The sequence below is a fragment of the Microtus pennsylvanicus genome, chromosome 7, assembly GCF_037038515.1.
Source record: "Microtus pennsylvanicus isolate mMicPen1 chromosome 7, mMicPen1.hap1, whole genome shotgun sequence".
Lineage (NCBI taxonomy): Eukaryota > Metazoa > Chordata > Mammalia > Rodentia > Cricetidae > Microtus > Microtus pennsylvanicus.
Window position 1 is genome coordinate 42,736,989 of NC_134585.1, and position 17,920 is coordinate 42,754,908.

Here is a 17,920-nt window from a genome sequence, read left to right on the forward strand (position 1 = left end):
ATTAAAATGTTAATCACCTTTCAGATTAGGCTAATATGAGAATACCATGAAAAAATATTTTTATAAAATCCCAACTATTATTATGTTAATAATAGTAACATCCTAAGGAAAAAATTCTAAAATCAATTATGTTGTATTTTTATATATGAAATAAAGACTTAATTAAAAATTAAAAACTAAATTGGTCTGGAAGAGTTCACCTTTGGTAGTAGTAAGTATCTCATATCAAAAGTCGGCCAATACACAGATATAATCATCTATAAACCAACGTCAATTTAGGTACAATTTGCAAATAAAAACTTAGCATATGGCTCCAACACATGTCTGACTTTTGCAAGTCTGCATGACAATGACTCTACTGGGACAGATGCTTTACTGGAGTGTAAAATGACTGACATGTTACTTACTGTTTGCAACAAAGGCAAAAGCATGTTCAGTGGATTACTCAGGTTAGTTCCAAAGATGATGAAACCAGAATCTATTCCAGCTGAATGAAGAGCTTTATCTAAACTAAAAGAAACCATGAAGAATGAATTTACATTATACTGCCACATTTCCAGTCCAGCCAGAAAGAAGAGCATCGTAACTTAAGCATGCCACTTCTGCTGAGCCACAGAAAGCAAATTAAACTTCGCTGCAATGTCTCACAGACACTGTCAATAAGTAAAAAGGAAATACTGTCAATACACCTTTTAGCGATTCTCTGGGCTAATGCTCTACAACACTTTAGGTAGAATAGGCTACACTAATGGAATTCAGCACCAAAATGGATTCTATCAAAGATTTTGTATATGTGCTTTAGAAAATATCTCTGCTGTACTTACTTTGACAGGAAGAGAGAAGTTACAAACAGCAATGCGACTAAGATGAAAAATATTCCCCAAATGATCTAAAATGAAAAATACAACCATTATAATACCTTCCTAAACACTAATATTGAAAGAATAAAATCAGGAAGCTGACATAAGTGGCTACCACATAACAATGATCTTATACAAGGTGCAATTTAGTTTAGAATATAGTCCCAGTTTTTGTACCAAAATTCCCATCAAGACACTTTGGTCAATAATGTGTATGCAAAGAAGCAAAACATTTAAAAAGCCTTAGCTAACAAGTAAATATGAAAACTTTAGTTTGATTGAAAACATTTTGTTCTATTACTGAAAAGTATATTAAAGAGAAAAGTAACTTCACTCACACATACACACCTACATACACACCCATGCACAGGCACATACATGTACTGTTAAGGAGACCTCAAGTCAGAGAAGGAAGTGAAATTTCTTCAGAAACAGCATCAGCTTGAGGAACTGTTCTATGTTTCTGTGGCAAATACATAAAGTATTTTAACACGCATCCCCTACAATACAAACTTGGTTTTAGGAATGGACATAAAAGCCGGGCGATGGTGGCGCACGCCTTTAATCCCAGCACTCGGGAGGCAGAGGCAGGCGGATCTCTGTGAGTTCGAGACCAGCCTGGTCTACCGAGCTAGCTCCAGGACAAGGCTCCAAAGCCACAGAGAAACCCTGTCTCGAAAAACCAAAAAAAAAAAAAAAAAAAAAAAAAAAAAGAGGAAACAAAATATCGGAAATGAGTTTCTAAACAACTGTTTCAGAATGAAAAAGAGATGGATTCTTTAACAGCAAAATCTTGAGCTTTATTTATTGGTTTGTTTGCTTAGCTGATTCTGTTTAAGTTCAAGGCAAACCCGAGTCAAGGTAAAGAACTGGCAAGGCCATAGGATTAAAAAAGGCTCTGTTCTAAGTACAGGCTAGATCTGTTTACCTCTTCCTTTAGAATTGATAAGAACAGATAAGTGTGAAATTTCATTTCACATGAAGTGTGCTTCAGAATGCTGAGAGGATAAAAGTAAATACTAACATATTATTCTATCTGCCATATCAAGATGAGCTTATCAGATAGGAATTTGACAAAGAGGTTCAGATTTGCCTTCTGTGAATTGTCCAGTTCAAACATAGTGTTTTTGGGGCTTAAGGAGTAGGAAGGACAGCAAAGGAGAGGGTCAAGATGATCTCATGGAGGGGAGCAACAGTCCTTGGACCTCTCTCATAAGACAGGACCTCACTGAGAACTCATTACAAAAAAAGGATTTTATTGACAAGGAACTCTGAAGTCATTCCTTTGTGGTACCAAATGGTCACTATAAGGGGTGAAGTTCTATCTTCCTTCAGTACTAGATTCAGATACCAATGTATGCTGCCCATGTAACATGGAGGCCGGAGTCTTTTTTTTTTTAATTTATTTATTTAGTGGTAAGGCGTATCTCTTCCTAACTGTTAGTGAGAAACAGCTTGTAAAACTGCCAGCTTCCAATTAGAGGTCCTGAAACATGACACAGAAATTACAGACCTTGAAGATCCAAAGACTCCCTTTTGTTACATTTTGGCAAAAACATTAAATACAAAAATCCTTAGCTGTCTTACCAGTCTAAATATGAGTCAGACTATTTAATTAGCTACTTAAGATCACAGAATAAAATAAAGAATCTAAAATACTTTATGCTCCTCCAACGTGCATGTATACAAGAAGTTAAATTAGCAATTAAATATCTCACCAGTGATGAGAATATTGAGTTGACCTAGAAGCCACAGATTATGCTTTAGCCAAGATGCCAATTTCTATATGAAAATTAAACTGTAGAGGTGGTGCCAGCAAAAGCCATGGAGTAAGAACCGTGAAGCATTTATTCTCCATAAAAGCAGCAAAGGACCTAGCACCAATGAAACAACCTTTTCCACACTACGGACATTAACCAAAAGCAGAGAGCAATCTGTGGCCATGAACTCATGATAATGTGGCTTAACAGGGGTAGGGCATAGCAAACTTGAACTTGTCCTAGCTCCAAACATCCTACTCTAATGCTATGGCCTGAAAACAGCCACAGGGGCAGCACCTGGAGGTAACACAGCACACAGGGGCAGCATCTGGAGGTAACACAGCACACAGGGCAGCATCTGGAGGTAACACAGCACACAGGGCAGCATCTGGAGGTAACACAGCACACAGGGGAGCATCTGGAGGTAACACAGCACACAGGGCAGGATCTGGAGGTAACACAGCACACAGGGCAGCATCTGGAGGTAACACAGCACACAGGGCAGCATCTGGAGGTAACACAGCACACAGGGCAGCATCTGGAGGTAACACAGCACACAGGGCAGCATCTGGAGGTAACACAGCACACAGGGCAGCATCTGGAGGTAACACAGCACACAGGGCAGCATCGGAGGTAACACAGCACACAGGGCAGCATCTGGAGGTAACACAGCACACAGGGCAGCATCGGAGGTAACACAGCACACATGGGAGCATTTGGAGGTAACACAGCACACAGGGCAGCATCTGGAGGTAACACAGCACACAGGGGCAGTAGTCTCGAGGTAGCACAGCACACGGGAGCATTTGGAGGTAACAGACCACACAGGGCAGCATCTGGAGGTAATACAGCACACAGAAGTGGAATGAAGCTCCTTGAAAGAAAGCATCATTTCCAGAAAAACACCATAATTTAAGCGGCCTGGTGGTTCTCGAGGAAGCTACTCATAAAGAGGTCTGTACATGTCCTGGCAGTGCTAAAAGCCTCTGGGTAGGAGCGATGACTGCCAACAGTGACAAGAAATCCAGGGACTGCATGGCCGCCAGCGTTAGTGGACAGTGCACAAAATTACACTAACCAAAGCTTTAACAAGAAGGTCCAGGCAATGGGATGTCCACTGGGAATCTAAAGTTCTCATACTTTCTAGCATTCTAGAAGGAACGTGTATGTTTGTGCTCAGGAAAGATCCAAGAAGGCCCAGACTCCCGCCTGAGACTGCGCAGGAAGGAGTAAAAGCTAAAGTTAAGCTGAGAGGCACCCGCCGTGTTGTACTGCACCCAGACACAGAAATGTCCAGGCAGTCTAAGCTCACGGCTTGCAAGAATTTAAGAAAATCTCTATTAATCAGCACACTAACTGATAGGAGCTAGAGTGAACACTCAGCAAAGAATAACAACCTTGTGGAATTTATTCATAAGGATTACTAAAACAAATGCCAATAAAGAACCCCCAAACCCAAGGATATGACAAACAAACAAACAAATAAATCATGAAAATAAATTCAAAACAAGAAAATATGATAAATACAAGGAAGATAAAAGAATTAATAAGCATTCTGGGAAATCTAGACTTTGATATTAATAGACAAAACCTTTAAATTTGATTAAAACCTTAAAAAATTATAATCAATACCTTAAAATGATGTTTTAGCAAATGAACAATACCAATGAAGACAAAAATGTCACTTAAACATGGACTGAAATGCTGAAGGGGAAAACAGGAAAACTGAAGCAAAAGTTCAGAAGAACTCACGAGCAGACGTGAGCAGGTGAAAGCATGAAGGAAGAAGGACATTAACTGAGGTGAGCCACACCAAGGAACACACAGAAGAGGCCACAAAGAGGAGTGAACAATTTTAAAGACACGTGGGCTAATTAAAACAATGGGATTTAAAGAAAAGAGGACAAATATTTGAAGAAATAACGCCCAAATCTTTCTCAAACATGAAAACTATTGACCTATATTCTTACGAAACTTCAAGTAGAATGAATCAAAGATACCATACCCGCCACACACTGAAAGGAGCGAGTGAGTGAGTGAGGCAGAGCAGAAGAGAGGGAGGGAGAGTGGGGAGGGAGAACACACCCCAAAGGATGCAGAGAAGGACTTATCGCATGAAGCTGATCCGCATTCCTTCAGGTTCCACAGATAGAAGGCTGAAGACAAACCAGAGAAAGCCAAGGGAAGAGCATGGAGCTCAGCTCTGGGGCAAAGAATGTGACAGGCACACAATACCCTTGTTCAACATGCAAAACTAAGAGACAAAAAGAACTACTTAAAATTTATACCGTCTGGGACTAGAGAAAAGGTCGGCAGTTAAGAGCACTGCGTTCCATTCCAGCACCTATATGGTAGCTTAAAACCATCTTAATCTCTAGGTCAAGAGGATCTGATGCTCTCTTACGGCTTTCAAGGACCAAACATGCTAATGGTGCATACACATACACAGGCAAACCACCCATAAACATAAATAATTAAATTTAAAAAAAAATTGTAGAATCATAGAAAGTCGCCCACTATAAAACTAACTTGAAGAAAACAACTGAGATCTAAAGCAGGTAAAAGGCTAATAAGAGGTATGTGTGTGTGCCTATTTTGTAAAAAATGAAAAATTTTGAACTTTACAGTGTATTTGACCTAGGGATTTAGGCTATTTATAATATAACCACCGTGTACTACTGTTATGTTATAAATACATGCACATTCCCACCTCATGGATTTGTATACTGAGGCCCTCACTCCAAAAGTGACACTTTGGGAGGTGGTGCTTTAGGAAGAAATGACATGGATGTGGTTACATTGAAGGACCCCTCACAATAGAACTGTATCCATGGAAGAATGAGAGATTAATGCTTTGCTCTCTGTACTGGGTAAGGACAAAAGAAAAAGGCAGACATGTTCACCCAGGAAGTGACAGCTAGGGGAACTGAGCCTACCAGCTTCCAGAACTGTAAGAAATGGCTTCTGCTTAAGCATTGCAGACTGTTTTTAACACTTGCTCGAGATGAGACAAATGCACTGAACATGCACACAAAATGGGAAAGGGAAAAACTAAACAATTTTTTTAGATGGAACATAATACTCTGTTAAGAAAAGCATTATAGTTGTTGTTGTTGTTGTTGTTGTTGGTGGTGGTGGTGGTGGTGGTGGTGTGTGTGTGTGTGTGTGTGTGTGTGTGCGCGCGCGCGCGCGGTTAGATTCACTTTTTATTTTTCAAAAAGGGAGATAACAGGAATGGAAAATATGAGAAACTGAAGTGTAGACCTCAGGTATCATGTTGTAGAAGAGGAAGCAGACACTGTTTAAAAAGCTCAAGTTCCGGATGGAAATAGAAAACACTATCCTGAGTGAGGTAACTCAGACCCAAAAAGATGAATATGGTATGTATTCACTCATAAGGGGATTCTAGCCATAAATAAAGGACATTGAACCTATAATCCGTGATCCTAGAGAAGCTAAATAATAAGGTGAACCAAAAGAAAAACATATAGTTATCCTCCTGGATATTGGAAGCAGACAAGATTGCCAGGCAAAAACTGGAAACTGGGGGTGGGGTGGGGGTAAAGGGAGATGGGGAGAAAAAAGTGAGAAGGGGGGATGAAGAGAGTTTGGGGAAATGGGACGGTTGGGTTGGAGGAAGGGTGGATATGGGAGCAGGGAAGTAGATATCTTAATTAAGGGAGCCATTTTAGGGTTGGCAAGAGACTTGACTCTAGAGGTGTACCCAGGTATCCATGGAGATGTCCCCAGCTAGATCCTTGGGCAGCTGAGGAGAGGGAGCCTGAAATGGCCTTATCCTATAGTCATACTGATGAATATCTTGCATATCACCATAGAACCTTCATCTGGTGATGGATGAAGCTAGAGACAGAGACCCACATTGGAGCACCAGACTGAGCTCCCAAGGTCCAAATGAGGAGCAGAAGGAGGGAGAAGATGAGCAAGGAAGTCAGGACCACGAGGGGTGCACCCACCCACTGAGACGGTGGGGCTGATCTAATGGGAGCTCACCAAGGCCAGCTAGACTGGGACTGATGGAGCATGTGATCAAACCGGACTCTCTTAACGTGGCTGACAAGGAGGGCTGACTGAGAAGCCAAGGACAATGGAACTGGGTTTTGATCCTACTGCATGTACTGGCTTTATGGGAGCCTAGTCTTTGTGGGATGCTCACCTTCCTAGACCCGGATGGAGGCGGGAGGACCTTGGACTTCCCATAGGGCAGGGAACCCTGACTGCTCTTTGGACTGGAAAGGGAGGGGGGATATGGGGGGAAGGGGTGGGGAATGGGAGGAGGGGAGGAGGTGGAAATTTTTAAGTAAAGATAAATACATAAATTTTTTAAAAAAAGCTCAGTTCCACATGACCTAACAATCATCAGGCGTTTAGAGTCAGTCTTCCTCCTGAAAAAAGTACGCTAGTGTGCCTGTGCAGGTGGCTCACATAACTGTGAACGCAAAGACAGCTCAGTCTTTAAGAGCCCTGTCTGCTCTTCCAGAAGACCCAGGTTCAATTCCCAGCACCCTAATTGTGGCTTACAAAACAGCCTGTAGCTCTGGCTCCAAAGGATGATCGCAATTTTGGGAAAAGGCTGTGGTGCATGGGCATCATGCATCAAGGTGGGCAGAAAGAAGTGGCATTGCTGACCGCTCTGTCGTGTCGCTTCTTCCTAAGCAAGTGACCAGACATCAGGTATGGAGTATGTGGAGACTGAGACTGCGCAGTGCAGGAAAACTGCATGAGTATGCCACCATTACTTCAAACATAAGCTCTTTATCACTCTCTTCACATCGGGTGTCTTTAAGAGTGCTTATTAACCCATATAAGGTCATGTTAATTCATTTGAAGAGCTTGAAAAGAATGGTAACTAATCTTTGTTCTCCCTAGCAACCATCTGGTTTCCTGTGTGCAGTGGCGGTAGGCATTCTGGACTGCCAATGGTCCCAGTCCTCGAACTGATGCTATATGTACTATATTCATCAGTCACCAAGACTTCCTCACAGATCAAAGGAAGTCACATGGTTTCCGTTGTTTAGGCTTGACAGGCCATATCAAGGGAAACTATGATTATGTGAACAGAATTATGTTAAGAATGGCGACATTAATATGATTTTAAATGCTGAAAGATAAAAGCTTTCAGCTCCACCATGTGTAATACTTCAAAGCTGCACAAATTTTCATGTTGATATCAATGCATCATCAGCTCGTGAAGGCAGAGATTTTTCCTTGTTATCTACAAGAAGCAATTTATTTAGTACACTATCATGCTAATGAAAGAGACTTTTGTATAGCTGGAAGAAAGAGGGATGGTAAGATAAAGGGAAGCCTGAGGAGGAAGAAATATCCGGAGGAGACATATACATCTTCTTATTTTCATCTCAGCCATGTTCAAAGACAGTACAAAGATCCCGGTGTATCGCAGCTTACTTTCCTTTATTATTTTTGCCGTGTATACCTAGGGATCAGTTTGAGGATTAGAAATAGATAAAATGCCTTGTCATACCTATGTCTAAAAAAGCAGTAATGTTTTTAACATAAGCCCAGTTCAACCATAGAAATCAGGAAATTAATTCTCATATGACCTTAGCCAAATCTGAAGCGCGTCATTCATGTCCTTTACAGAAAAGCAAACTCCTCCAGTCTAAAATGCGACCCAGCATCTCACGCAGCTCCTGCCATTTTAGTAACCTTCGGTCTGGATCAAGTCCTAATTACTTTTTTTCTCCATAATCTTGACATTTTGAGACCGGGGCAATTATTTTATAGAACGTCCTTCAAGCTAAATGGTCTATTTCTCATGAGTATTTAAAAAAAAACAGCTGAGAAACGTTACTGAGTCCTTCGAATATACCATATTAGGAAGCACAATCAAGTCTATCTGTCCGACGACTGATGAGGCTTCTCTACTGTAAAAGTGCCATTTTCCTTCTCTAATACGTTTTGTGGTTTTATACTTGAGAAGAGGCAAAACTTTACCCTTAGCAACTGTTTGCCTTTAATTTCGGCATCTATACGTCTCTTCCTAGAAACGGTACACTTTATCTGTTGAATTCTGTTTTCTAGCATGCTGAGTTTTTCTAATTTTTTGTTTAATGAGCTTTATTTGGCTTATTCATTCACATCAATATAGACTCATAGATTTGTATTTTATTCATGGAACTATTATCATTACTGTTACTATGTATACTGTTAATATTACTATTCAGTATCTAAATGGTCCTACATTTACCCAGTGGTAGACCCCAAAAAGTTGGTCCCTTCTGTTCTGAGCATTTCTCCTTGCTTTCTGGAACAGAAAGCTGTTCTCAGCTATCTTTGGCTCTCCCAGGCACAGTACTAGAATCAGGCATTTGCCTGGGTGGTCCTAGTTCCTTTTCATGGAGTCAGTCAGGGACTGCCTATTAGAAAACAAACGCTCTAGGCACGAGCCACTAATTGACCTGTCTCTTCCCCTTTGCTCTCAACTTTATTTTCTTATGTGGCTTTTATCTTTTGTTAGCCTTTTGGTAGCTTGGAATGTTGTGTTCACTTCCATTTTTACTGACACTGTGTTTTGAGCTATGTATTTCTCTGATCACTGTTTTAAGTTGATCTTCTAGCCCGACAAAGACATGAAGCATCAGCTCAACAACTTGAAGAAACAGCATTAGTTCAACAATCAGAATGAACAGGAAGAAAGAGCCCAGGCCTTCTGATACATTTCTACTCCAGACTTGAGTATTCCTTATCAAATGTGTGAGTGTTTCAAATTTTAATTTTTGCAAGCTTTGGCTACTTATGTAAAGTTTACCCATTGAGTATCTTTAATCCAAAATAGAAAATGGAAATCTTACAAAATCTGAAACGTCTTGATTACCACAGACTACTAAATAGTAGGTCTGCAACATCTGGACAGGGGTGCTCAGGTAAACCATTAAGTCATTAAGTTTTAGAAATTCTGCTGTCTACTCACTCAGGAGGTGTTGACTATATGATTAATTTTCAAGTGGAAGGGGCCTTAGTTTATTGATTTCGTTTAAATTTCTAGTTTCAATAAGCTGTATTTAGAATAATGTACGTACTATATCTACTTTATAGAATTTGGTGGTACTCTTCTTTCTGACCCAGTTAACATTATAAATGGTTTTCCACATGGACTTGGAGAAAAGGCGTAGTCCCTATTATCCAGATATAAAGTTCTGAAATATATTGGGTCCTCTCTCCTCTCTCTCTCTCTCTCTCTCTCTCTCTCTCTCTCTCTCTCTCTCTCTCTCACACACACACACACACACACACACACACACACACACACACACACCACAGTCTTGACCCTTTTACTCATATTATCGTTTCTCCCATTCTTGAATTAGACTCTGGGAGCCCGGCCCAGTGCTAGCTGTAGATCTCTGAATCTGCTTCCATAAATTGCTGGAGTTTCAAGCTATTTTGAAGAAATTATAATGAATATAAAAAAAATTGACAGAGATATATAAATAAATAGTTCACAAGCTAGAAATTCAGTAATACTGAAATATCACTTCTCCACAAATTACTTTTAGATCATGCAAATTCAGAATAATCTTAGTAGACATTTCAACAGGTGTTACAGAATTCAAGATGGAAATTGAAATGATCTACCAATGTCAAAATAACTCTGAAAAAGGAAGATGAAATTGGAAACACTTCTGCCTGATTTCATGGTTGACAATAAAGTTCCATTAATGAAGCTTCAGTACAAGGACATCCAGAACAGTGGGGCAGAGCTCAGAAACACTGGACAGATACCCCAAGAGAGTGAGAGCTGCCCAAGTTCAAGGAGGGAAAAGCCAATCTCTATGCAAACTGCGCTGGAACAGATGGGTACCAATATAAAAATAAACAAGTCACAAAATTAACATTAACCAAATATGAACTTGGAGTTAAACTATAGATTTTCTACAAGAGAATGTAGGAGAAAACTACCTGAAGAGAAACAAAAATTTATGAGAACATAGAACAAATGGGAAATAAATAAATTGGATTTCACCAAAATACAAGAAATAATAGCACAATAATATTAAGATAAAATAATGCCACAAATTGGGAAAAGACACAAGCAGTGAATTTATTTGATAAAATCCTTGACATAAAAAGCTTAATGATTTTATAAAATGTCATAGTAGAAAAACCCACTGATGATTACACACTGTAATACATACTGAGATTTTCACCACAAGTAAGAGTGATATATTAACTAAAACTATTAAATGAATAAAACCAGTGTACCAGTTGGAGGGAAAAAACAAACGGGCAATTTCTCACAAAGTTATCCGTTAAACAGTAGATGGAAAATCTTTCCTGCAAGGTATTTATCCACAGAAAATCAATGAAAACCCGTACTTGCACAAAGATTTAGTCTCAAAAAGAAAATAAGAAGATAAGCAAGCCAGGATATAGACACACCAGATTACTTCTTGCAGTAAAGCAGAGTGCATGATACAAAATGAAGCCACGTGGCTGGACAGCAACAGTGCTGGGGCTGGAGAGACAAGCAAGCTGGCTCCCAGCACCCATTCTAGGTGCTCAGAGCACCTGTAAAACTCCCACTCCAGAGACACAAAGGCTGCTCTGCTTTCCAGGGGTGCTTGTACACCCATGGTATGAAAAGAGGTAACAAAAATAAAGATAATTTTTAAAAACATATAGCACTGTGCTGTGGCAAAGCAGGCATTTCTGTGTTTCACATCTATGAAATTCTTGAGAGCTTAAACTAAACTGTGTAAGACCACTGTACCTGGTCTGAGCTGCAGGGAACAAAGCACAAAGTCAATTTAAAGACATTTGTGGGAGTTCTATGCATTAACATAGTTATTTGGCCAAAAAAAAATCAGTCCATATACTTAACAAAATTGATTTAAAAATTCTAAACATATGTTCAATGAAAAAACATATGCTTACATGAAGGCAGCTGATGACAGAGCTAGATTTTATTATAAATGTTCATTAGATGATACAAAGAATTTATTATTAAACTTAAGATTTTTGGTAAAATAAGATAAATCACCTTAGGAGAAAGGACCAGGGTGAGGTCCTTTAAAAATTTCATTCTGAGCTAAGTGCATGGTTCAATGGCTGAGCACTTTCTTACCAAACACAAGACCCTTAATCTCAGCCACAGCCCCACAAAATTATACAACCAAGCAAGCAAGCATCCCAAGAGATGGTCAGAAAGCTGACCGCCTAGAATTAACTAATTTCATGGACAATATATTGTTATTTTTAAAAAGTCAAAAGAGTAGTTTTTAAGGTTGTAAATAAAATAGTAACAAAATTCAACCTGTCTGACTCATTTTTTATGTCATTCTCTGAAACATTATTTTACTTTGCGTTTTTGAGACCATCTCATTATGTAGTTCAGGCTGGCTTTGAACTTACAAGACTACAGTTGCAGTCTACCAAATATAGGAATTGGAGCATATGTCAGTCTACACCTAATAAGTCAATCTATGTAATGCGCATCATAAATTCCAAACTGCATATTACTGTATATAAAATTCTGACCTCTGAGAGTCCCCCAGTGTAGAACACATAAACTTGGATGTGCAGCTAACAGTGTCAATTACTTTCCAGAGTCACCATCATTGCCTTAGGTACCACAGTAGCACGAACAGAAAGCTGGCAAACAATGGATTTTGAAAGGGAGAAAACAATGGGTTCCAGTTCATTAACAGTGCTTCACATACTTCTAGATGCTCATCTAACAAGGCAAGCTGTCACTTTAAGGCAGCTTCCTGAGACATAGTATGCCTTCCCATTCTCCCATGTACAGCACAGTTCTGACCCACAAGATTTGCTACAAGCTTATTATACTACTTATCTTTACTTTCACTTGAATTTCCTAATGACATATTTTAAGGAGTAAGTGGATCTCTGATGGTTGGTTTGTGCCTTGTTCAAACTACCAAACCACAGAGCAGTGACTCAAACCTGATTATTTCAACTCCAAAGTCCTTGTTCTTAAGTTGCCTTGGTACAATACTGCCAAGGGAGAACTCAACCTCTCTAAAGGTCCTACATAAGCTTGCAAAATAGTGACAGGGTAATTTTTTTAAAACTCCATTTACCTTCAGGGGACGCAGGGCACCACAAAATTTCGTCCACCAGCTGTTTTCAATGAATTCTAAGTGCCGGTCTCTTTTCCTAAGTGTTCGTAATCTTTCTTCACATTGCTTTAAGGTACGTCTATCCCTCGCAGGCAAAGGTCGACCATCTTTGCTCTACAAACAATAGAACAAAATCAAGAGTTTTGTCTTTCAAATCCTTGAAGTTTCAACAAAATAATCAAACAGCCTTTTTAAAGTTGGACACTCACAGGCAAACACACAACTCAAACAATGTAGCAGGCCCAGTCTGACCAGGGTCTGTCTGAAAAGGAGCTGCCTGATGTGTGCTTCCGCTGTATTTCTAATACACGCTAAAGATACGTGAGCATAAAGATTCATAAAAGCATTCCATAGAAACAAATCCAGAAAAGATAACACACGTGCTTTATTAGAAGCACACATATCTACTTGGGGCTCTATTTTAAAGACGCAAAGATACTATGAACAGGAGATTTTCCATACTGTTCTATTAAGGCACAAAACGTACACTCATCTGGAATGGGTCTGAAAAAGCATGGGATAAAACCGGACCCATTGATCATAGTGGACAATGAGGACTGCTGAGAAGTCAAGAACAATGGCACTGGGGTTTGATCCTACTGCACCTACTGGCTTTGTGGGAGCCTAGCAGTTTGGATGTTCACCTTACTAGACCTGGAAGGAGGTGGGAGGTCCTTGGACTCCCCACAGGGCAGGGAACCCGGTCTGCTCTTGGGGCTGATGAGAGAGGGGGAGTTGACTGGGGGAGGGGGAGGGATATGGGAGGCGGTGGAAGGGAAGAGACAGAAATCTTTGATAAATAAATAATAATTAAAAAAGAAAAAAAAGTCAGGAAGAAGTATGTTCAATCCCTCTTGGGTTATGGAACAAGGGAGAGCCCAAGTAAAAATTGTGTTCATTGGAAAAAACAAAAACAACAACAAAAAAACCCCATACACCCATGCTACTGCAGCCTTAATGTGAAAGAACAAACAGAAGGTAATAGCTGGACTACCTTTCAGAGACGCCTCCCACAGTGACAGACATCTCTCCATAGTGTCCAGGCCCTACTGAAACCAACCAACCTCTTTAATAGCTTATCTCAATGGATCACTCCAGTTGGAGTTCAGAAGTCCAGGATGTTGGACAGTGGAAGGGGGGCTCAAGGGGTTTCAGAGGGGAATGGAGCCTCCAACAAGAACCCAGAGAAGCCCATTCAGGTTCCATTTTGACAAGGAATCTGGCTGCATTCTGTCCAGGTGCTGAGAACTTGAGTAAAGTTAAGTTCCAAAGGAAACGGCTGTGTCGTAAAGTAAAGAAAGTTTTAAGACAGCATACCCTTCATGCTGGGGCGGGACGACTGCTCAATCTTCCTAGCTTTATGCTGAGCAGATGGAGCATCCAGATAGGAAAAAGGAAGAGTTTGGAGAGAAGGGAGCATGAAGAGCTCAAAGTTGTAACCAAAATGGATACAGACAAACGCCAGTAAGTGTTTCTGAGAACAGCACCTCTGCAGAGCAATCACAGACTCACACTGACTGGTGGAAAAGGGGCTGGAAAAAAAGTCTGCCCATTGAGAATTACAGGAAGTAATATTTTCAATCCATTTGAATGATGATGTCTGAAAGATAGCTCCTTCAGGGCAGTCTGCTGGGAAATGGCCATCAAAGGAAGTGCCCTCCTAGGTTGTCAAAGATACACAGAGGCCACTGCACATGTGGGCCAGGGACCAGGCTGTATCTTGGGCTGGCATCAGAAGGTGGTATTCACAATCGTGATTTTCAACCGGCAGTCTGCAAGAGTAGATTATGAGGCTTACAGCAAGGTTCAGAAAGTCACAGGCCTGGCAGTAAGTAGCAGGGATGGGATTTCTGCAGAGAGCTCCTGAGCAGGCTTCTCCCAGAGCTGTGAAGGGAAAGCTTAAGGTGGAATGGAAACCCCAGGATATGGGAGCTGCCAGAAGTGTGAGACATCTGCTGGGCAAAGCCAAGCTGTGGACACCGAGTAGAACCAAACCAAAAGAGCCCGCGTGTGACATGTGCCACCAAGTAACAAAGCAGGAAGAGCAGAGCCACCTAAGCTCACTCTAAGAGATGACATGATGTCACTAGGAGCCCTAGAAGCCAAACCTGGAACTTCGGGTGTGGTGTCTGCTCACTTTCCTTGTTATCTTTCTGTTCGTCCTTGTTGCAATGGGGATGTTAACCCTACGCCACTGTATGGTGGATTTATCAACCTGACTTCACTACTGTACAAGGTCTCAAGACCCTGGCACTGTAGCAGCATCAGCACTTCTAACATGCCAGGGACTCTTACAAAACAGACTGGTTCCATTTCACAGTATGAGACGGGGTAGACTGCTATGGGTTACAGGGATTTTTTGGGGCATCAAGTTTATAAAGGCTGGACTTTTGATGGTTAATTTCACTGTGAATTTACCAAGTTAGGAAAACACACTTTGGGATTAAGTGAGGAAGAAAAGGATACCCTTGAACACAGGCAGCACTACCCCATGGTGATGAAAAAGGAGACAGTCAGCTCTGTATCAGCACACCCGTTCTCTGTGCTGTGCCCAGATGAGAGATGCAGACTCACATCCCTGAATACATAAAGAACTGCTCCACGACCTGCTAGACGGTTCAGTGAGGAAGGATGCTTGCTGCCAAGCCTGACGGCCTGACTTCAGTCCCAAAACTCACATGGTGAGAGAAGATAACTGAGGCCCATAAGCTGTTCTTTGACTTCACACATGTGCTATGGCATGTGCCCATCACCCCCATCCCTGCCAGATAATGGATTAAAAATAAAAGAGTTGCTTGGCTAACACAGCATGCCAAGCGGACATACTGTACCTTTAAGCTGAGTACTTAAGTAAGCCCTTCTTGTTGTTAAAATAAATCCATAATATGCTATTTGAAGACGACATAAAAAGAAAAATTGCTATCATGCTCTTAGAAATACATTTACATCAAACAAAATTAAAAGTAACCTTAAACTGCTCAACAAATACCCAAATTTGAACCTAAGAGAGGCAACAAACCAAATTACAATAAAATCCAGGTGACTAAGAACTGGAAAAGTCTTGTCCATAAGCAAGCAGCAGGCCATTTTTAGTTGTTAAAACACCAACAGAAATTCTCAAATTGCCACTATCCTATATACTGCATAGAAAACTAGTAATAGGGACATAATCCTTGAAGTACTTGTTGCACAGATGCAAACAATGTAAGATGTTCTGGGTCTGTTCATGGCAGACTCACATCAGGATGGATAAGGTCAACCACGCTTCCAATGACAAGACGGGAACTCACTTTTGATCGAATCGCTTGAATGTGCTGCTCCACTTCCTCGATGTCTTCAGTGTTTTCCAGGCGCTCGTAAGCAGCATTTCTCGTGCCTTTGATCAGGTTTAAAGGTAAGGCTGACATGCCATATGCCTGGAAGGAACATACACATGTTTTACTAAAGCTACTCAAAACATTTTATACACAATTTTCAAGTTCAAAACTGGTTTTCTTCGGAGTGATAACTTGAAAGTGAGCAGAAGTGAATAAGTAAAGTTGGTTACCTAGCAACGTGCCTACATGGCTCTGAGCACACTCACTATTTCGGATTTCTTTTATTTACTCCAGTTATACATACACAAATATGTTTCTAAAACGAATTAGTCTGACTTTATCAGAGTGGTAAGTTACAACTTCAGACTAATAATGTTAAAATAGTATGAGCTAATACAAAAGGTAAAAAATTATTTTTATACTAATATACTAATATCTCCAATTACATGAAGTAAACCTTTAGAATATATTCCTGATATTTGATGAATAGACTAATTATCTATATACAACTTAATATCCTATGTACAAATAACCAAACTTTTTACTAATCTTCATATATATATATATATATATATATATATATATATATTTCAACAATTAATTTCCATCATTAAAAATAAACATAGCACCCAGTTCCATATTCCATTCCCAAATTATTTTTTATTATATCCACCAACATAAAACTCAATGGCATTTGTTACGTGTTAGGTTTCAAACTCAGGACAAGTAGCTAAGGTTTCTCTTCCCTGCATAATCCAACCATTTTAATTGCCCACTCTCTCTGTACCTTTGAGCCTCCTGGCTGCTGCACACGGCTTCCCCTCCCCTTTCCTCACATGATGTGGGCTCAGGGTCATGTCCACTCTGTACTCTCAGCGGTTCCTGCCTCTGGTTATGTTTTCCACATATGAACCCTTCCCCTCCATCATACTTAGGAATAGTCATGTTCCTCTTTTCTTTTTTTATTTCCTTCACTATGTGGTCATTATTCAGAGACACATTAAGTACTTAAGAAACATAGACAACTATCACCTTGTGGTTACAACAGCAGACTCTGAACCAGATGCAAGCTTGTCATCTATGCACACAACCACAGTACCTTACTCATTCTCCCCATAGTTAGGAAGGGGCACGAACTGGGCTCCTCACTCTGTGCTGAACAGCTCTGAGGTTTTAACATGGTAACTCCAGTACCGCTGCAGGAGGAATCCGTTGCTTTAGTCATTATTTATAGCACGCTCCCAATTCAGTCTGCTGTCACAGCGCTGGCTATGTACATCTTCCTGACTGTTCTGCGCTCTGACTTAGTTCATGTTCATCTTCTACGCTGCTTCAAGGTGATCGAGCTCTACCCACTCCAGACTATGCTATCTTTTAATTAATAACCTTTAAGAGTCTCCAGGACTCACGAGGATATCATTCAAAACCTTCTCACAGGAGAGGATTCTGGGAAAGTGCTTTGAGGGTCAATGCAGAAGATAAGGAGAGAAACAGCAGGTAGTATCCTCAACTGCTATAGCCAGTGCGGTTCTCCTTGTCCATCCATTTTTAACACATACACACACGTGCGCACGCACACACACATCTTCTCCAATTCTCACTAAAGATTGTGTTAAAAAGGAGTTTTTCTAATTTTTAACATGAATTAGAGCTCTTGTAACAATCTTGCATTTCCACCATCTTGCTACCCTGACCCCCCCAATTGCTCACCACTCTGCAAACACTCCAGTGAGCTACTCCAAAATCTGCTGTCACTCTTTAATACAAGCAGGGCCCTCCCTAGAATGCCACTTATTACCCCGCCTCATGAGGGAAGTTCAGTGCACTTCAAGTCAGCTTAATTACGCCATGCCTGAGAAACT

The 17,920-nt window shown here is 40.5% G+C and overlaps 1 protein-coding gene across 1 annotated transcript in view; it reads right to left on the reverse strand.

Moving 5' to 3' along the window:
• Lmbrd1 (LMBR1 domain containing 1) overlaps positions 1-17,920 on the reverse strand; it is an 85,443-nt gene that overhangs the window by 14,949 nt on the left and 52,574 nt on the right. Inside the window, exons 8-11 of the mRNA XM_075980560.1 lie at positions 16,032-16,157; positions 12,703-12,855; positions 825-889; positions 408-510 (exon numbers count right to left, since the gene is read on the reverse strand). Coding sequence (XP_075836675.1) covers positions 408-510; positions 825-889; positions 12,703-12,855; positions 16,032-16,157 — 447 coding nt within the window. The remainder of the gene's footprint in view (positions 1-407; positions 511-824; positions 890-12,702; positions 12,856-16,031; positions 16,158-17,920) is intronic.